Consider the following 21,213-nt stretch of genomic DNA (forward strand, 5'->3'; position numbering starts at 1 on the left):
CACACAAAGGTAATGAACTAAAAGAGTTGCAAAACTAGATCACAATAAACAGAAATAGGAAAAACAGATTACATCATTTAAACCACAATGATTTAGTCAAAGTGTTCTGTGTAATGGCTGCTGCAGACACTGGGATAACGGTGTGTGTACGTGAGTGCATGTGTGCATGCGTGCGTGAGAGAGTGAGTGCATGCGTATGCGCATGTGTGTGTGTGAGAGAGCGGGTGCGTGTGTGTGTGTGAGAGAGAGAGTGTGTGTGTATATGTGTGTGTGCGTGTGTGTATGTGTGTATGAGAGAGTGTGTGTGTATATATGTGTGTGTGTGTGTGTGAGAGTGTGTATATATGTGTGTGTGTGTGTGTGTGCGTGTGTGTGAGAGAGAGAGAGTGTGTGTGTGTGTGAGAGAGAGAGAGAGAGTGTGTGTGTGTGTGTGTGTGCGTGTGTGTATATATGTGTGTGTGCGTGTGTGTGCGCGTGTGTGTGTGTGAGAGAGAGTATTTGTGTGTGTGTGTGTGTGTGTGTGTGTGTGTGAGAGAGAGTGTGTGTGTATATATGTGTGCGTGTGTGTGTGTGAGAGTGTGTGTGTGTGTGCGTGTGTGTGAGAGAGAGCATGTGTACTGACCGGGTTGTTCTCCCCGGCACTCTTGAGGCGCTCCTTCAGTTTGAGGGTGGTGTGGCGCATCCTCTCGATCTCCTCCTGCTGTTTGAGGAGGAGCTGCCTCTCCTTGCGCGCCGCCTTGTTGGCCTCCTGCAGGCGCTTGATCTCCGCCTGGTGGCCGAAGGAGGAGCAGCGTGAGCACAGCGGCTTTGTGCTGGGGGGAGGGGAGGGGCGGGGCTAACCGTGTCCATAGTTACCTGCTCCTGCTGCAGCCTCAGCAGCAGGCCTCGCTGCCTCTTCCGAATGGGGGGCATCTTGTCGTCCTCGCCCTTGTCCCGCAAACGCCTGCGGGGAAATCACGAAAAGTACAACTTACAATCACTCTCCCCGCCTGCTTTCTGAACTCACTGCATGAGATTTAATTAGCGCTGCGAAGCTGTGTGCAGTGGAGTGTGTGAGCTGGGTGGAGGAGGGTGGACTAAGAGAGGAGGTAGGAGGAGGGTGGAGGATGTGAGCTGGGTGGAGGAAAGTAGAGTGTGAGAGCTGGGTGATGGAGGGTGGAGTAAGTGAGGAGGGTGGAGAGTGTCAGCTAGGTGGAGGAGGGTGGAGTAAATGAGGAGGGTTGGAGGGTGGAGCGTGTGAGGAGGGTGGAGGAAAGTAGAGTGTGAGAGCTGGGCGGAGGAGGGTGGAGTAAATGAGGAGGGTTGGAGGGTGTGAGGAGGGTGGAGGAAAGTAGAGTGTGAGAGCTGGGCGGAGGAGGGTGGAGTAAATGAGGAGGGTTGGAGGGTGGAGCGTGTGAGGAGAGTGGAGGTGAGTAGGTGGCATTGCCTCTTCTGGTGCTCCAGCCAGGCCAGCTCGGCCTTGGTCTTCTCCTTGAGGGCCTTCTCGCGCAGCCGCAGCAGGGAGCTCTGGTGCTGCGCCCGCACCTCCTCCTCCTTCATGTACTGCCGCACCATGTCCATGGTGAACCGGGAGAAGCTGTGCTGCCCGCTGGAGAAGGGCATGCTGCCGTCCGGCGGCTGCAGAGAGGGGCAGAGGAGCAGCTCACACACACGCCTCACATTAGGCCACACCAGCTCAGTGCCGCTCAGCGTGCGGCTTTGGTTACTCTTCACATTCACAAAGTGCAACTTTAAATGAACACAGAATGCAAGTGCCCACAAGACCTGTATAACTGCGCTTGTTACATTGCAAAGTTTGCTTCAGAGACCAGAGGGGCAAACTGAAAATTTATGCTCTTGCTTGGATACCATGTCAAATAAATGAATTTTGAATTCAAAAAATGTTTGCAACAGTAAACCTGAGGAAAAACCTTCCCTGTGGCCTAAACCATTCCCCCATTTCTATGGGCCATCCTCAATGTCCCCACATATAATCAGGTGATAACGTCTAGCTTTACTTTTTTACCTTTACTTTCACTTTACCTGGGAGGCAGGTAGATAAAAGCTTTTTTCCTTCATCTTCAGCAGGTACACATTCAGTAAAAGAGTGTGGTCACTGAAGGGGGGGGGGGGGTCTAACCTTGGCAGCGTCGAGCGCGCTGGACCTCTCCCGCGCGCGCTCCTCCTCGGACTCCTCGTGGGAGCTGCCCTTGAGCGTGGAGCGCCGGTGCGACTCGGAGGGGAGCAGCGAGCGGAAGGAACGCTCCTCGATCTCGTCCTCCGTCATCGACTCGTCGAACTTCAGCGAGTACTCCGTGGCGACCGAGGTGTTGTCTGAAAGGGGAGCGGAGAACAAAAACGTCACTTCCGGGTAAACAGGAAACATGAGTTAATGATTACAGCTTTACCTTTCACATCATTACCAGGAGATATATGGGGCAGCAGTGTAGTGCAGTGCTTAGGGAACCGGGTTTGTAACTCAGAGAATGTGGTTTTGACCCTCAGCTGGGACCCTGCTGGTGTACCCTTGAGACAGCTACTTAGCCTGAGTTGCTTCAGTAAGTGCCCAGTTGTATAAAGGGATTCTGTGTAAATACGTGAATCTGGATATGATGCTGAAATGTAAATGTGATATAATATGGCTCTGTGACCCGGCACACTCACCCTTCTCATCCGGCAGAGATTGGACGCTGCAGCTGCGCAGAGAGTCGTCCGCTGCGGTGTGGGCCTCCTCCTCCACCGAACTGCTGCTCTTGCCCTTCCTGGCCGGGACGCTGCTCTCGTGGCGCTCTGAGGATCTGGTATGGGGGCTGGTGCTGCCGCTGTGTGGGTGTGGAACAGACACACACATTCGGTCAGACCCAAAAAAAGGGAAGAGGAAATCACAGAAGCTGTGTCAATGCGGTTAGCGCATTAGCACGGTACAGCAATGCAGATGGTTAGGGTTAGCGCATTAGCACGGTGTAGCAACGTGGAGGTTAGGGTTAGCACATTAGCACGGTGCAGCAATGTGGATGGTTAGGGTTAGCGCATTAGCGTGGCACAACACTGTGGGTGGTTAGGGTAAGGGTTAGCGCATTAGCGTAATGCAGGAATGTTAATGGTCAGAGTTAGGCTTCGGGTTAAGGTTAGCGCGTTAGCGCTGTACTGGCTGGTACCTGTGGGCAGGTCTCTGGGAGGGGGAAGACTCTGTCGGGCTGCTGAGCGATGAGAGGGGCTCTTCTGTCCTCACTGATCCTTCACTCTTCCTGCTGGACAAAGGAATTTTACATAAAACACCTCAGAAAACAGCTACTCTCGGGAATCACAGGCTCTTAAATTACTACATTACATACATACAAGAATTACGTTATGATATCTGTTACTGCTGGTCAGTATCTTCAAACTGCCTTTTGCTGAAAAGTATCCAGTATCAGAGTTGGATACAGACAGCAGAAAGGCCCACATGCCCCGCCCACACCAGCCTTTGCATACCTGTCAGTATCAGCGCAGGACTGCAGCTGCTTCATGAAGCTGTGGTGGTGCTGCCTCTGCTGGTCAAACAGCGCAGTGACAGGAGGGGCCGGCACACTCAGCGCCCCGGCAATCTGGGACCGCGCCAGCTCCGTCATCTGAGGGAGAGACCAGCCAGCACGTCACCACGGACACTGTCAATCAAAATCTGAACTGCTCATCATCTGAGGGAGAGACCAGCCAGCACGTCACCACGGACACTGTCAATCAAAATCTGAACTGCTCATCATCTGAGGGAGAGATCAGCCAGCACGTCACCACGGACACTGTCAATCAAAATCTGAACTGCTCATCATCTGAGGGAGAGATCAGCCAGCACGTCACCACGGACACTGTCAATCAAAATCTGAACTGCTCATCATCTGAGGGAGAGATCAGCCAGCACGTCACCACGGACACTGTCAATCAAAATCTGAACTGCTCATTATCTGAGGGAGAGATCAGCCAGCACGTCACCACGGACACTGTCAATCAAAATCTGAACTGCTCATCATCTGAGGGAGAGATCAGCCAGCACGTCACCACGGACACTGTCAATCAAAATCTGAACTGCTCATTATCTGAGGGAGAGATCAGCCAGCACGTCACCACGGACACTGTCAATCAAAATCTGAACTGCTCATCATCTGAGCGAGAGATCAGCCAGAAAGTCACCACGGACATCAGGGAGGATCACCAGCTGCTGGACTGAGCTTTCTCTAAGTTTCCCTTCAGAAGTTAAGGCAGGTGAGTAGCTAGGTACAGGTATAATGAGGGAAAGTGGAGCGGTCTCCGCAGGCCCCACCTCTTTGATGTGGCGAGCAGCGTCGGCGGTGTAGCGCACAGCCTCGGCCTGCTGGCTGATCATCCTGCTGGTGGCGTCCTGCACGCCCCCCCGGGACTCCTGCTGGGAGTGCGCCATTTTCTCCTGCAGCTCCACGTGGGCCTGCAGGGGGCGCATGTGCACATGCACAAGCACACACAGCTCTAAGGCACAGCTCCATAACTCACAGAACCCACATACAACCTTCCTTAGCCTTTTCCCACTCATGGACTGAGATTAGCAAAGCTTCTAACAGCACAGATGGGATACCAGTACAGTGATTAGCAGCAGTCTTTGTACCTGTGTGAGTGCAGTGAGCAGCTGCTCTGTACCTGTGTGAGTGCAGTGAGCAGCGGCAGGCTCTGTACCTGTGTGAGTGCAGTGATCAGTGGCTCTGTACCTGTGTGAGTGCAGTGATCAGTGGCTCTGTACCTGTGTGAGTGCAGCGATCAGCGGCTCTGTACCTGTGTGAGTGCAGTGATCAGCGGCAGGCTCTGTACCTGTGTGAGTGCAGCGATCAGCGGCTCTGTACCTGTGTGAGTGCAGTGATCAGTGGCTCTGTACCTGTGTGAGTGCAGCGATCAGCGGCTCTGTACCTGTGTGAGTGCAGTGATCAGTGGCTCTGTACCTGTGTGAGTGCAGTGAGCAGCGGCAGGCTCTACCTGTGTGAGTGCAGTGATCAGTGGCTCTGTACCTGTGTGAGTGCAGTGATCAGCGGCAGGCTCTGTACCTGTGTGAGTGCAGTGATCAGTGGCTCTGTACCTGTGTGAGTGCAGTGATCAGCGGCAGGCTCTGTACCTGTGTGAGTGCAGTGATCAGTGGCTCTGTACCTGTGTGAGTGCAGTGATCAGTGGCTCTGTACCTGTGTGAGTGCAGTGAGCAGCGGCAGGCTCTGTACCTGTGTGAGTGCAGTGATCAGTGGCTCTGTACCTGTGTGAGTGCAGTGATCAGTGGCTCTGTACCTGTGTGAGTGCAGTGATCAGTGGCTCTGTACCTGTGTGAGTGCAGTGATCAGCGGCACGCTCTACCTGTGTGAGTGCAGTGATCAGTGGCTCGTTACCTGTGTGAGTGCAGTGAGCAGCGGCAGGCTCTGTACCTGTGTGAGTGCAGTGATCAGCGGCTCTGTACCTGTGTGAGTGCAGTGATCAGCGGCTCTGTACCTGTGTGAGTGCAGTGATCAGTGGCTCTGTACCTGTGTGAGTGCAGTGATCAGCGGCAGGCTCTGTACCTGTGCGGCTCTCTGGCGGGTCTCCTCCAGCTGCCGCCTGGTCTCCAGGGCCTCCTGCTCGGCCTTCTGCTTGAGCAGGAAGAGGTCGCGCTCGTGCCTCTGCTGCTGGGACTGAGGGGCAGAGTACAGCACTCCATATTAACACATGAATATTACAATATATCCTTTAACTTTCCGAATGACATTTTTGCAAATGATACATTTAACAAATAATAGAGCTGTATTTATGAAGTGTTTCTCATATGTCAGGTTTGAAAGGTATGAATTACAGGGCCTTCCAGCAGACCTTCCCCACCCCCCTCACCTTGAGTATCTGTGCAAAAGACACACAGCCCCCCTGTCCCTCCCCCCACCTTTATCTGTGCCAGGGACACCCAGACCCCCCCCCCCCACGAGCATCTGTGCAAAAGACACACAGCCCCCCTTCCCCCCCCACCTTGAGTATCTGTGCGAGCGACACGCTCTCCTGCTGCGCCAGGGACACGCCCCTCAGCCGCTCCACATCAGCCAGCTGCCGCACAGACTCCTCCATGGCATCCAGATAGCTGAGCTCAGCAGCCATGCGCTGCTGCAGAGCACTGGGGGCGTAGTGCAGATCACCTGGGAGACGGGGAGGGGAGCGGAGGAGAGAGGGAGGAAGAGATAGAGGAGAAGAGAGAAGGGGAAGAGGAAAGAGGAGAGAAGACAGGAGAGAGCAGGAGAAAGGACAGAGGGGAGGAGTCCAACTATTATTACAATTCCCTGTCTTTCATTCACTCTTATATTAAAATGAATTTTTACAACGTGCATACAAAGTTTTTCAGCATTATAACCTGTTCCTGCCAGACTGAATGTAAAGAGCTGAATTACAGACACTACTGAGTAGCGTCTCTATTAAAGACATGACATCACAGGTCAGTGTTGGCAGGCACCTGCAGGTTTGGGCTCCGAGCTCCCGGTAGCACCGGGCCTGGTGAAGGCACTGGGGCCGGTGACGAGCCTGGCTCTGGCAGAGGACGAGGAAGAGGAGGAGCTGGGGAGGGCGGAGCCAGTCCTCAGGAGCTCCGCCCCCGCTGGGGAGGCGTCGCCTGGGGAGGCCCTGTGGGACCCGGAGCCGGCTGGAGACCCGGAGGGAGAGCGAGCCGGGCTCCCCGGGGACTTCCTGCCATCCGAACCCAAACTGCAGGCAAAACAGAAACAGTAAGAGCCCTGATTTACCACGGCTATCACTCACTGTGGACCTCTTCATTATCAAACAGGGACACACCAAAAAGCGCACTGTCCTACTACAGGACTACACTATAACAACATGAGTGACAATCAAGCACCAAGAGACGAAGGCCAGTGTGTAAGTGTAAATACACGATAAAGGAGGGTCTCATTTTTTTCCAGGACAAATGGTCACAATGAATAAACTGAAAAACATAAAAGCTCAATCTGACAGCTAGCGCTACTGTCATTACCCCAATTGTTTTAGTCATCGCAGGTGTGCAGATAGACCAGCATGTAGAGACACGCCTCTCTTGCCTTACTCTCGCCGCTTGGAGATGAAAGTAATGAGCGGCGGATTGGGACTACAGCGCAGTGGACGAGCACGCCACCAGGGCGCCACACAGCTGGGAAACCTGGGACCTCGCAGCCGAAATCCAGCGGCTGCATGAAAAGCCAGCCGTGCTGCGTTACAGCCACATCAAAGGCCTCATCCATATTCTGATACACCCTCTCTTCCTCTCCATCCACCGCCAAAACAATACATCAAGCAGCGCTGAGGATTCACCACATGTAACAGAGACACCCGACAGTAACAGCATCATTCTCTCCTAAATCCTCCTTCCACCGTGTAGTTTTCAGATCCAATCTTGAACCGCTGTAAGATGATCATTATCCCACTCAACAGGCACAAAGGAATCTGTCACCTGGACTTTAAGAACGTGGAAAAGCGGCTCTGATGTTACAAAGCAGCAGGAAAGGACCTGCGCTCCTCTCTGGCCAAACAAAGAGGCCAGTGTTGGGCAGCAGCACCTCTGCACCCACCAGTCTGACCACACGCCACTCAGGGCCTCCACAAGCATTTAAACTGCCAACATTTTCTGTGCCTAGCTGTCACGCTTCGCTTTCACAATAACGTTTTTCTGTAAATTAATATAGGTGGGGGAGCTTATTCTCTGCAAATGCTACGGACATTGAATATATTTTTTAATATTTCATTGTGTACACTATATTCACTGTGAACAGACATTACAGCAGGGCGACATACCACAATAATGAGTGGTATGTACCCCTGCTAATTTTAGCTCATCTTCTCCCCAAACGAGCACTCAGCTGTCTGCTCTCGGTCAAAGCTCAGCTTCTCTCAAGTCTCGACAGGCACGGGCATCTTTCCATCACGTGGCCTGCCTGTTTGTATACCGCTCCAACGCCAGCCTCCTTTTTCAATGGCCACTAGAGGGACTGAAACACTGGAACCTGCCAGTTCTGAACCCGGGTGCACCAAACCACTGTCAGAGTCCAGTGCTGCTCCGGTGGCCTGGGTGGAGGCGGAGGCAGGCGTGACGGCGCCTCACCTGAGAGGGGAGTGTCTGGAGGCCGCCCGGAGGGGGCTGTCGGCGTCCCGCCCCTGTCCCTTCACGGAGGCGTCCCTCTGGGAGTCCCTGGGGGGGTCGGAGGCCTGTGAGGAGGGGCTCTTCTGCCTCTCCACCAGCGTGAGCTCCAGGCTCTCCTCTGACATTTCGCTGGCTGTGGGGGGGGGGGAGAGACGCCAGCGTATAGCGCACATCACAGGGGGGAACTGGGACGCACGCTAGTGGCCCGATCGATACGCAGCCCGGCACGGCTCTTAATGAAGGTCACGCACGCAGAGCCGCCTATGGATTGTACGGATTATTCTGGAAGGCGCCCGAACGCTCTGGGGGCCAGTGGCCGGTTTTGCTGGGCGGGGTCCTCACCTCTCTTCCTCACGGAGTCTAACGAGCGGGGCGAGGATGCAGGTGTGGAGCCAGAGGAAGGGTGGGAGGCCAGGTCCGCGGTCCGGATGTCGTAGGGAGACCTCCTGCTCACCGGCTCATCCAGAGGACTGTTCACATGGCTGTAAAAACACGGTGAAAAGGAAAACCACCTCAGACTGAAGCCATTCCCCTGCATTAACACAGCACACAAGGGCCCACAGGTCTGAATAGGCCAACAAGAACTTCACAGAAGGCCATTGCAATGGCTCGGAATGTTTAGCAAGAGCTCCATCTTGTGGGCTGCTTAAAAAAAATCAGATAACACTTCAATGGTAAATATGGTAATGTCCAGTTTCATGGTTTGAGGTTTGGACAGTTTCATAACAGGCTATTTTGGAAGACCCAGATCAGTAGATTTGGAGGAGTGACAATTCGTAATGCTTTCATCGCTGGGTGAAGAAGCAGCAGAGCAATTAAGAAAAATCGTACCGGTGTGTAAAAAACCAGGCACAGTTTGCACCCCGCTGAGATGAAACACTGTTTATTAGTCACTGCTTGTTTCATTTAGCATTTATTAAAGGGGTGTCTGATCTCACTGAGAGAGATCAACAAATGAGCGCTCCAATGCAAACACATTCTCATGTAAGTACATTGAGAAAAGTAGTGAAAACAAAATGGGATAAAATGGGAAATCGCTCTGTGAAAAACAGAATTTGTCCTTTTAAACAGCTGAAGCAGCTGCCGTGGTTCCCTGGTAAGTCTGGAAACAGAACACACTTCTACCTGAGTCGAGCGTGTCCTCTGCTGCCAGAGTGTCTGCTGCCAGCGTTGCTGCTGGAGGCCATGAAGTCGTCCTCGTACGCCCCCGTGTCCATGGAGACGGCCGCCGCCGACGCCGCTTCCGCAGGGCTGGCGGACAGGGCGGAGCCCAGGGCGGGAGAGCTCCCCCCGGCTTTCTCCTCCAGTACTGCAGGGGAGAGGAGGAGCCACAGGTCCCGACATCACAAACGGAGCAGTGTAACCAAACACTACAGGCACCACCAAGGGGCACGGTTTGAAAATGAGGAACATTTTAAGGAACATTCAGTTCAGGACAATGTCCACATCCCCATGACCCAGTTATAATACAGGGCTCAACTGTTTCCTTACAAAAACAACTATCAGCAGAAGCACACGGATAATCCTCGCCTGGCTTCAGTTACATATTGGCACTGGCATTTGTGCACATATCATTTTTCTGTTTATTATACATGGATAATGTATTCAGCCTTTTTGCTATTATCCGGAGCCAGCTAGAGGCACGCGGCTCCCCCATCTCAGTCAAGTTCTGCTCAAGGTTTCTTCCTATTACCAGTCAGGCTGCTTCTCCTCGCCACTGCCGCCCCAAGTATGCTTGGGGGGGGGGGGGGGGTGCTATGCTTTGTGACAATGCCCTTTGCAAAATGCGCTACACACATAAAATTAAGTGAAACAAAGTGAACTGATAAATTCCTTAGTCTTCAGTTGGACATAATTTGGGTAGTGCTTAATTTGATGAATTTAGACTAATTAGTTTGACAGTGTGCACATAACCTAAGTGTTCAGCTGCTGTGTGTGAAAGGGGGGTCATGGTGGGCTGTGCAGTCACACACACACCTTTGCTGTAGCCGCTCAGGTTCTTGGTGAAGATGTTAATGACGCTGTGAGGGCTCCCCTTGGCCAGCTCCTCCCACGGGCTCCGCCCACTCTCCAGCGCCTGGGAGACGCAGCCGAAGGCCGGGTACAGCTCCGCCTCCTTCTGGAAGCGGGAGACGTGGCGGAGCGGGTGGCGGTCCTCCGCGCAGAACTCCTGGGCCCTGAGGAGCGCGGCGGGTTTGGGGACGCCCCGGGCGGGGCCCGGGGGGCTCCCATCCCCCTCCGACAGGCTGCCCTCGCTCAGCAGGGGCCCCTCGCTGATGGAGTCCCCGCTGGAGAGGCGGGGGCTGGCCCTCCTCCCCGCCCCCCGGGCCCCCTGCTCCTCCGGCGGGCTGCGGGAGGCGCGGGGGGGAGACGCGGAGGGGGCCGGCGGGCAGCCCCTCAGGGCCCTGAAGCCGTGCAGGTTCCCCACGCCGGGCAGGACCCCGTCGTAGGCCGTCTGCCCCCCGCTCAGCAGCCTCTGGATCCTCAGGGACAGGTCGTCGGGCTCCGCGGGCTCCTGGGTGGGGGGGCTGGCCGGTTTGGCCCAGCGGGGGTCGCTGGCGGGCGGGGCGGGCGGTGCGGTCGCCGCGTCGCAGTCGTAGTTGACCCCGGCGCTGGCCAGCTTGCGCGCCTCGTTCTCGATGCGGGTGGACAGGGACGCCGCGGTGGCTTTCAGCGCCTCGATGCGGCTCATCCTGCTCGGCCCTCCCGCCGGCCCCGGCCCCCCGGGGCCCAGGCCCTCCCACTTCAGCCCGGAGACCCCGGACTCCATGCCCAGGAGGTGGGTGAAGAGGTGGCCACCAGGTGGCGCCAGAGATCCGGCCGCTCTCGCTGCGGGGCTCAGGCGGTCCGGCTGCATCCAGGCCGGCCTCCCTGGACCCAGCTCGTTCCTTTCAGAGCAAGGAAGACATGCCTGTTAGGAGCAGGTTTTACTCTCACACACACACGCACACACACACACACACACGCACGCACACACACACACGCACACACACACACACACACACACACACACACACACACACACACACGCACGCACATAAACCCTAACTGTGCAACAACCCATTTCATTTCAAGCAGATTCGCCAACTTCCTTGTTTAGCTCAAAACAAAACAGGAAAAAATATAAAAGTAGCTAGTTTCTGGTTTAGCTGGACTTAGGACACTACAGGCTCAAAACAGTACCGGATTATGTATTACTTGAAAAACACTGAAAATGAAACCTGTAGAACTGGGGAGCAATAATACAGAAGTTAAAAAGCCCAGCCCAGTAATCAGCAGAGTAACAGAGGAGATAGAATTCCCTTGGCAGGCAGAGAAAAAACATACAGCTTCATAGGTTTACCTCTCAGAATAGGACATAGGGGCCTGCTTCCACTGCCAACCATGGGATGTTTTCCTTGAAAAACATTTTTAAATAGCACAACTGCTTTATTCTGCACGCACTTCACTATGCCCTTGTCCTGACTGAGCAGCCATGGAAACCGAGAGCAGCAACAAACACAAGCCTCACTGGACCTGCGGATATGCTACCTCCTTCAGCAGGACCACGTGCTCATGTGCTACTGCAGTTATGCACCTGATGACTAGCCAGCACAAATACTCATGAAAACCAGGTTTTAGGATGAATGATTATGCATATTCTTATCAGGTAAGTGGTTATATTTTCAAACTGACATAGTCTTTTCTCTCATTGGCAATAATTTCAGAATGCTTCTTCATACAATGAAACCACACTGAACTGAACTGAACTGAAACACTTTTAGAACATTTTTGAAAAAGAAACTGAGGGGGCCAGCTGCAGGTGGGGAGATGGGGGAGCGGTTCAGCTGGCTGTCAGTCGAAGCTGTGGGCAGGTACACGATTAGCGCTAACCTTGATATGTGCTGCTTTTAGTGAGACCGGGGGACCACAGACGCACACGGTCAAGTGCTGGAGCCACAACACCAACAACGACAACATGAACGACTACGACTGCAACAACAGTGACAGTGACAGTGACAGCACTGCGGCTCGCTGAACCTTAATGAACCTGTGCATCGTACCGGTCCGTGTGGTTCTGCGGACGTGTCACAGAAACACCCGTATATGGCTGGGGCGCAGTACCTGACGCACCCCTGTCACTGGATGTCATTTTCAGTTTCACTTCCACTGTACAGAGGCTGCACAGAAAAGCAGACGCCCGTGCTGTTAATGACAGTCTCCCAGCAACAAAAGACTGACTTCGACGATGATTCATAATCTTCCGTTTGCCTTCTACGGAACTTGAGTGCTCCACCACTTCAAAAAAAAAAAAAAAAGCCCCACTCTTACACAAGTTCAACATTCATTTTCACTTTGCGTACCATGTGAATTTGCACAGCCTGTCCCGCTCTTTAAAAGCATTACACAGCCCCTGGAAACTGTACATATTGCATAATGCCCACCGAATGCCAAACTGATGTTGGCCAACGCCGTGCGTCAGCCGGGCCTCTGGGTAAACGTACGGACGGCTGTGTGTTTTTCACACACCCCGCTGCTCTGTGGGGAGGGGGGGCTCGAGCAGACTCCCGCAGTCGGGCTGGCTGTGGCGGGGGCGAGCGGGTGAGCCGTGGGGAGGGGAGGGGGGGTGGTGACTCTGACCTGGTGAGCAGGGGCGCCTGGGGCTCGGACAGAGACAGGTCGCTGCTGGAGGAGGCGCTCTGGGGCCGGTCCAGCCTCTTGTTCTCCTTGTCGGACTCTCCGGAAGGCTGGTACAGGGGCTTGGGCTGCAGGACAGGGGGGGAACTCTGTCAGCACCTCTCACACAGGCCACCGCAGAGACAGCGCTAATCCAATAATCTGCCAGTCACTGCGGCCTTTCAAAAGGGCGACGGGATTAGCTACACTTAAGCCGCGTTTCCACCGCAGGAACTATACCCCGGAACTAGGAACCTTTTGAGGAACTCAGTGCGTTTCCACCGCAGGAACTAGGGTCTAAATTTAGTTCTGGGGGCTTTGTTTTACCCCCCAAAACGTTCCTGCTCGGGGGGTAGTACTTTCCGAAAGTACAGGAACCTTTTGGGTGGAGCTTGCAGCGCTGAACATTTCTTATTGGTCGAGTACTCGTAGCATTTGTGTTGTATTTATTTTCCGCCATTACCCGCCATGTTTGAAAATATGCAGCGGCAAACCAATTTATTTTCATAATAACTTCAAATCAAACTTGTATGTTATGCGGCGCAGTAGCCTACTTTTGGTTATAGCCTGTCAACGTCTTGGAATTATAACGTGTGCTCTTCTGTTCTTTTCTTGCTTTAGTATTCGTTTTATAAAATGCTAAGCATTCGTGCTGGGACAGCATATTAGGCTACGTAGGCTACCAAAACATTCAAACGGATTAATTCGGTTGCTGAATATTTTCTTCCGGATTTTCTTTGTTAGCCCGTTTAATTGACTCAAAACGTTTGATACAGTTATGTAAGGTATGCGGTAGTTCTGCATAATTAACATTGGTGATACAGTACAAGCAAACTGGAAATCACCTTCCGCACTTTTTTCCGGGTAAAATAACAGGTTAATTCTAGTAATCTTCCCTTTAGCTTTTTCAGACTTCCGTAATTTTACTCAACTTTACTGCCATTTTTCAATTCCACGAAAAGACCAGGAAGACTATGGACTCATTTATGGTGGATGGTTCGCATCTGGAGGGCACACTTCGCTGCTCGGCTAGCAGTAACTTCGAAGGAAAGCAAACGGTGGCTGTACCACTACTAATTTACATTTTCACGCAAGTCCGAGTTTTCGTTCTATTCTTGTCATTTTGCGATTAGCCTATATGGAATTGACGACGAGAAAGTAATAAAACAGCAAATTGTTTACAACGTGTGCATGTTTTCTGCTGTTAATGAATGTGTTTGAGAGGATATATGAAAATCAATAAATACAAAAGTAACCATATATAGTCATTGTTGGTAACCCGTTGTATATATGTGGAATAAACCCCTCCGGGCTGTCCCGGTTATTAGAAAATAATGTAGGCTACTTCGGTGGTAGTATGGGGTTACAGAAGAAATCATATGACAGATGGACCGACGACAACGTCAGTGGGCTAATTTGCTTAATCTTCGCGGTACTTTAGACCCCGGTGGAAACGCAGACAACCATTGGCTGAAGGAACCTTTTAGTTCCTGGTAAAGTAGTTCCTGGGACTGAAAGTCCCGGGTAATTTTGGTGGAAACGCGGCTTTAGAACTGGGCTTTACTGCGCTCCTCAAACCATGGTGAAGATACTTCCCTCCTGCAGTCAGACACCCATTTAAAATCATAAAAAGTGGTTATATGCTTTAAGGGCTCCATACTTTTGCATGACAAAGTAGAAAGTAAGTGCAACTACGTATTTAAGATCACAGGAAACACAGCATATTAACTGAACTGTATGCTATGAACAGAGCTACAACGTGGCAGTAAACTGCTGTACTGAATCAGGGATTGAGTGTGAGATGAGCTGGCTTAGAGACTCACTCTTCAGTGCCCGTGGCTTCCCCCCTCTCACCTGCAGGCTCTCCGCAGAGGGCGGGCCCAGTGGAAGCTCCTCCCCTAGCCTCGCCTGCTCCAGCAGCAGCTTGGTGTAGGTCTCCTGGAGACGCCTCTGCGCCGGGCCCTCATTGGCCGCCGGCAGCCTGGCCACGCCTTCACGCTGCTTCCTGTAGAGCTCCTGCAGGCGGCGGTTCTTGCGCTCCGCCTCCTCCCTCTGGGTGCGGCGCTCCTCCTGCTGCTTCCTCTTGCGCTCCTCCTGTTGCCGGGCGATGTACTGGCGCACGGACTCGGCGTCGTAGTGCCGCCTCTTGGGCGGGGCCTCCGGGGCCTCCTGCTTGGGCTTGGCGGGGCTGGCGCTGCGGGACAGGCGGGACGGGGCGCCCCCCGCGGCGGGCCGGGTCCTCCTCCTGGCCTTGGCGTCCCGCTGCGGGGCCCCCTCGGGCCCCTGGCCCTCGCCCCCGCCCTCCAGCTTCAGGTCGTCCAGCATGCCCCGGATGTCGGCCGACAGCAGGTCTGTGTTGAGGGCCAGCCCCTCCCCCTCCCCTTCCCCTTCCCCGGTCGCCGTGGATACCGGCGCGGGCTGCGCGGCCCTGGCCTGCTCCTCGGACTGGGCGTGGCTCCGGGGCCTCTCCGCGCTGCTCGCTCTCGACCGGGGGCCCGACCCCGGCCGGGGGTCAGAGTGCGCTCGAGGAGCTGAAACACAGCAGGTTTGGGTTAGGATCAGGTTTGGGTTAGGATCAGGTTTGGGTTAGGATCAGGTTCGGGTTAGGATCAGGTTTGGGTTAGGATCAGGTTCGGGTTAGGATCAGGTTCGGGTTAGGATCAGGTTTGGGTTAGGATCAGGTTTGGGTTAGGATCAGGTTCGGGTTAGGATCAGGTTCGGGTTAGGATCAGGTTTGGGTTAGGATCAGGTTTGGGTTAGGATCAGGTATGGGTTAGGATCAGGTTTGGGTTAGGATCAGGTTTGGGTTAGGATCAGGTTTGGGTTAGGATCAGGTTTGGGTTAGGATCAGGTTTGGGTTAGGATCAGGTTTTGGTTAGGATCAGGTTTGGGTTAGGATCAGGTTTGGGTTAGGATCAGGCTTGGGTTAGGATCAGGTTTGGGTTAGGATCAGGTATGGGTTAGGATCAGGTTTGGGTTAGGATCAGGTTTTGGTTAGGATCAGGTTTGGGTTAGGATCAGGTTTGGGTTAGGATCAGGCTTGGGTTAGGATCAGGTTTGGGTTAGGATCAGGTTTGGGTTAGGATCTAGAGGGACAGACGCTCAGCTCTACAGCACTCACATCATGCGGGTCAATCACAGAAGCCACTACAAACATTACAGGCCACCATTAAGCACAGGCAACTCACACCTTCCCAATACATGCAAACAACATGCTTTCCAACAGGAAACACCCATTATTTCAGCAAGAAATGGAAGGAACCAGAGTGAAATGGCACCCAGTACACTCAGCAGCACAATATTACACCTTTAATCAGAAAACAGAAATCTTATAACCTAGTTCGTCTAACTCAGTTAACTGCAAGGCTGCAAACTGCCCTCAGTGACCGCTGAAGTGGCAAATATTATTTCACAAATATAGTACGATTGAACAGCAAGCAAAATGACCATCATCAACTGATCTCTTGCAATCAAATTTAGAAAGTTAATGTTTCTTTGTGCACACCTTACGTATATGTAGTGTATTGCCTCATCTACCCAAACTGCAAAAAGCATTTCCATTTGCAATTCTAATTTACAAACTATATAAATGGTTTCACCCGGAAAAACAGTTGAAACCATTATTATGGTCATATATAACCATTATAGCAGTTTGTCTTTCCAATGAACCCATCAACTGCACTCAAGACATCTTAGACCAGGAAACAAAGCCTTTCAGCAAACCTTTAAATTTATTTTAAAAAATAAGATTCTATTGACATCAACTGTTCAAAAACATATTTTTCGGGAGCCCAAACTGCAGTGCCATATTAAGCACCAGACTGCTTCATTTACACAGCACATCTGAGGGCGCTGCTTGGCTCAGTAGCGCAGTAACACGTCATCATCATCATGTCCCAGGGGCCTGAGCCGGAGCCTACAACCAGGTCAGCCCCGGGAAACCAGGTCAGCCTCGGGAAACCAGGTCATGGTGCATGGCTGCACCCAGAGGACGACCGCGTGCACGCGTGCATACCGCAAAGAGCGTGTAACATGGAACAGGGAGGGTGGGAGACCAGGAACAGGCAGGAACATGCATATGGAGTTGCGGTGGGTAAGGTGGGCGTGCTCTTGCTTATGTGTGTGTGTGTATTGTTTGTGTGTGTAGCGTGTGTGTACAGCGTGTGTGTGTGTGTGTGTGTGTGTGTGTGTGTAGTGTATAGCGTGTGTGTGTGTGTCTGTCTGTGTCTGTGTGAATGTGTGTGTGTGCGCGTGTGTAGTGTTTGTGTGTGTGTGTTTGTGTAGTGTATAGCGTGCGTGTGTGTGTGTAGTGTGTGTGTGTGTCTGTGTCTGTGTGGATGTGTGTGTGCGCGTGTGTAGAGTGTGTGTGTGTGTGTGTTTGTGTAGTGTATAGCGTGCGTGTGTGTAGTGTGTGTGTGTGTCTGTGTGGATGTGTGTGTGTGTGTGTGTGCGCGTGTGGGAGTGCATGTGTGCATGCTGCAGATGTGTGTCTCCTGCCCACCTGGCCTAGCGGCTCTGTCTGTGGCCTCTGCCCTCGGCTCCCGGGGGGCCCGAGGGGCTGGGCCCGGGCCCGCCCTCCCCGGCTTCAGCCCCTCCCTCCAGGATGACGTAGTGATCACCGGAGCAACTGAGAATGGACCGACAAAACAAGCCAATGAGGTGACAGCAGGAACACTGGAACACTGGATGCTGCAGGCAGGGGAATTAGAGCATTGCTGGATGTACTCTATTCCCTCTATTCACTCTTTATCCACCTATAATAAAGCCGGTCTGTTTCCCACAGGCAAGCATTCCAAGACCACGGCTGCACAGCAGATCTTTTCGGGGGAGAATTCCGTTGAGCGTTTGCTGCAAATTTACTGGCTCCTGCTTATTCATGCACCATTTAGCAAATTGAATTTGACAACATGAGGTAACTCCTGGGAGGAAGAAAGCACAGAGACGCGGGCTGGGGACTTTCAGAGATTTCACGAAACGCGAAACATACGCCTTCAGGCCCAATTAAAACACAGGACGCGAGCAGCACAAACAAATGCAATTCAAATCAAGATTATTCTGGGGAGAGGATCCTGCTGGGGAAGCCCCTTTATGGTCCTTGCCGCTAACAGCTTTCGGTGAAAGCGGCGGGGGAATGGGAGGGGAGGGGAGGGGAGGGGAGGGGAGGGGAGGGGAGCTCTTCCCCGAGACGGCAGGCTCTGCTGGTGTGCGGCAGCTCCGCGGGCAGCTGCTTCTGTTCGTAAAAGAAGCCGACGGCGCTGAACTTGATCGCGGGTTTTTTCGCGGGCCTATTTTTAGCACGGCCGAGTGCCGCAAATGGCAAGCCTGATACGGGGGGGGGCATGAGCTGCAGCGGGCAGCGCTGGAGGGAGGGGGGAGGAGAGGGAGGGGGGAGGGGGAGGGGCCCAGACCGCAGCGGCGCTGGAAAGAGCCGAGCGGCGGGAAGGTGAGGGCCGGGCAGCCAGACTCTCAGCTGCCTGGGCTGCCATGCCGACGCGTTTGTGACGCATCAGCATTCCGAGCGCCCGTGCGTTAGAGAGCCAGCCTGCGCGCGGCCCGCGTGCTTCACATACTGCACATTTCACACGAGCACGGGGGCTCAATCACGCACATACGCTCTTATCTGAGGAATACGGTTAAAGTTTTAACGTTTGCCAGGCTTTTAGATATTTTACATTGGTTCAATGCAGCCTACAATGCACCCAAAAAAAAAATTTGCGTAAGGAAGATAATCTTTCAATAATGATGATGATCCCAAAAAATATTATCCAGGAGCTGACACCACCAGGCACATCCTTCACCGTTTACAGTCTGTGCTCAGGAAGGCCAAACACAGCCGAGAAATAAACACATAATGAATCGCCTGGCTTGTGGTAATAAATTCCCCTGCCCTCTGCACCGGAGATAGCAGCTGTAAAGTTTAAGTGAAAGTAAAAGCTAAGAACAGAGAGCAGCGAGCAGCAGCACAGTGAGCAGCAGGGTGAGGTAAAGGTAGGAACCTGGCTTGGCGTCGGGGCACTTGAGCACTTTTCTCACAGGCTTGGACGGCTTCTTCTCCTTCGCTTTCTCCACAGGTCTCTGCTTCGCTTTAGCATTTTCCGCCGCTACGAAGGAAAGAAGAAGAAACACAAACCCAAATGAACCCAGCATTTTACAGCACTGAAGATAATGCAGAGTGAAGTGGTGGTGGTCAGGTCTCCAGATCCCTCCATTGTGCTAACAGAGGGGTGCTGAGTTTGAGGAGGAGAACGGAGGCCAGGAATGAGGGGCTAAGGCTTTGGGCAGTCACTTTAAGGAGACATGGTGGAGAGCTGCAGCAAACCAGTGCTGCTGTGGTAGTGGCGCCATGCCTGGAAAGACTGAGCCAGAACGACTTGGGTCTTAAGACTCTGTGATCGTCAGCTTTTCCAAAGTTCGGTCTGAGGCAGCCAAATATGCAAATGCAGTGTGTTCACTGTGGACATGTTGTACAAATGAATCTGAGACACGGAGTTAATGGGGGGGGGGGATAAATAAATAAATGCTAATTTTTCAGAATGCAATTACTCTCAGAAAATAAGTGTCTGCAAAAGAACGTCAGTAAATATACAGCATATAAAAGGTAAAAATGCATTAAACAGTGTATATTTGGAAACAAACACCTCCTGGGCTATACTAAACACCACAAATTTTCTGAAAGTTTATACATTTCAATACCTCAAAATCATATAATTGTAAGATGGCATCCAACAGCATGTTCTATGTTCATACAAAGCTCAGCAAGGTTTCAACATAGTGATTTGGAAATGTACCGTAGCGGATAGTCCACATGCTTCATTTCATTCCTTTTCTGCATTCAGAGTGACTGACATCATAACCCATTCCTGAGCTGCACCCATTAGATGTGAATGTGTGCACTGTGTCTTTATGGCTTCAAGAGATGCTCACAATAAATGTATCTGTCGCACTTTTACTCTGTGTCCTGTGTGGCTTCACAGGTTCAGTTCCCTGCTTGTCAGTGGCTGTGAGTATGTGTGTGTGTGTGTGTGTGAGTGTGAGCGTGAGCGTGAGCGTGAGCGTGAGTGTGTGTGTGTCAGTGTGAGTGTGTGTGTATGTGTGTGTGTATGTGTGTGTGTGTGTGTGAGAGTGTGTGTGTGTGTGTGTGTGTGTGTCAGTGTGAGTGTGAGTATGTGTGTGTGTGAGTGTGTTTCTCTGTGGGTCAGTGCTCACCAGTCAGCTGCAGAGACAGGTCCATGTACTTTCGACTCAGACCCTGGAACTCCGCTTCCCGCCACACTTTGCCGTCCGGCGTGCGGACCTTCGTCTCGGTGGGGTTGAAGCCTGGGGTGGGACAGAACGGTGAATAAAAAGATGAACTCAGGACTGCGGGCGAAACGCAGACGACACCTCTGAGACCGCGCCTCACCTCTATAGATGGGCGCGGGTGGGGCGGGGGCCACCTTGCGCACATTGGCGGCGGGCGCGGGCGCGTCGGCGGGCCCCCCCAGGCCCACGGGCTGCCGGAGGTATCCCAGCAGCCTCTCCCTCTCGGCGGCCTCCTCCAGGTGCTCGCGCTGCCGGCGGATCCTCTCCTTCAGCTTCTCCAGCTTGTCGTCGGGCTGCCGCCGCCGCAGGTTCTCCAGCCGCTGGGAGGCCGAGCCGGGGCTGGAGGACTGGGACGTGTCCGCCACCGCCCCCTCGGGGCCCGGGGCCCCGCCCCCGCCGGCCCCCTGCAGCGCGTCCAGGGCGGGCCGGTCGTTGAGGTAGCGCACCACCGTGCTGTCCGGCGCCGCGGACGAGGCGGGGCTGTGGGCCTCGCGGCTCTGCCGGTCGCGGGTGTCGCTCTGGTACACCAGCCGGCTCAGACGCGCGTCCTGCGCCAGCGACGGCGGCGTCTCCGCCTGCAGGCTGTGCGCCTCCAGCTGGGAGGGGGTGAGGGGAGGGGTCGCTTCCCTAAAAAAAACAACAGACACCGTGAGTCCACAACTGCAGCACGTGCGTCTATACGGCAGAAATCCTGAAGAAACAGAGGCTGTCTTAGCGCACGCTTGAGTGATAACAGGACCTTGCACATGCATCACTATCATATTCAGCCAGTGTAAAAAGGCTCATTGCAGAGGAATACTGAATGCTCTTACGGCACACACTATATCACACCACGCAAGCAGGCGAGTTCCCCTCGCCTTATGCCACGCTGCAAAACACACACAGCCTGAAAATAACACTCATGCCAAAATGGGTCACATTTCTGAGAGATAATCCAACCTGTTGACTGGTGAAAAATAACAGTGGAGCCTCTGTCGCATATTTGAGCTTGTTTGTTGTGATAACACGCACATGCAGGAGCAAACTGGACTGTCCGCATTTTTTAAAACTTTCCAATAAGGCACACCACAGAACAGCAGCGACAGGAACGGGGAACTGCATAAAGTATGGTACACAACGACTACAGGATCTGCTGGCAAAATAGGTTCCTG

At 53.2% G+C, this 21,213-nt stretch overlaps 1 protein-coding gene across 4 annotated transcripts in view; it reads right to left on the bottom strand.

The window, feature by feature from the left end:
• cep350 (centrosomal protein 350) overlaps positions 1-21,213 on the bottom strand; it is a 44,189-nt gene that overhangs the window by 14,710 nt on the left and 8,266 nt on the right. For 2 of the 4 annotated variants that reach the window (XM_035412754.1, XM_035412752.1), the window contains exons 6-26: positions 20,163-20,689; positions 19,967-20,077; positions 18,757-18,861; positions 17,262-17,387; positions 14,615-15,291; positions 12,725-12,849; positions 10,082-10,992; positions 9,230-9,413; positions 8,447-8,586; positions 8,066-8,237; positions 6,434-6,681; positions 5,959-6,122; positions 5,523-5,633; positions 4,277-4,417; positions 3,454-3,590; positions 3,138-3,230; positions 2,644-2,801; positions 2,120-2,313; positions 1,427-1,617; positions 856-943; positions 623-769 (exon numbers count right to left, since the gene is read on the bottom strand). In XM_035412754.1, the coding sequence (XP_035268645.1) occupies positions 623-769; positions 856-943; positions 1,427-1,617; positions 2,120-2,313; positions 2,644-2,801; positions 3,138-3,230; positions 3,454-3,590; positions 4,277-4,417; positions 5,523-5,633; positions 5,959-6,122; positions 6,434-6,681; positions 8,066-8,237; positions 8,447-8,586; positions 9,230-9,413; positions 10,082-10,992; positions 12,725-12,849; positions 14,615-15,291; positions 17,262-17,387; positions 18,757-18,861; positions 19,967-20,077; positions 20,163-20,689 (4,750 nt within the window). The remainder of the gene's footprint in view (positions 1-622; positions 770-855; positions 944-1,426; positions 1,618-2,119; positions 2,314-2,643; positions 2,802-3,137; positions 3,231-3,453; positions 3,591-4,276; positions 4,418-5,522; positions 5,634-5,958; positions 6,123-6,433; positions 6,682-8,065; positions 8,238-8,446; positions 8,587-9,229; positions 9,414-10,081; positions 10,993-12,724; positions 12,850-14,614; positions 15,292-17,261; positions 17,388-18,756; positions 18,862-19,966; positions 20,078-20,162; positions 20,690-21,213) is intronic. The other 2 variants (XM_035412753.1, XM_035412755.1) reach the window with 2 other exon arrangements.

Source organism: Anguilla anguilla, chromosome 4 (genome assembly GCF_013347855.1).
Source record: "Anguilla anguilla isolate fAngAng1 chromosome 4, fAngAng1.pri, whole genome shotgun sequence".
In the NCBI taxonomy this organism is placed as follows: Eukaryota; Metazoa; Chordata; class Actinopteri; order Anguilliformes; family Anguillidae; genus Anguilla; species Anguilla anguilla.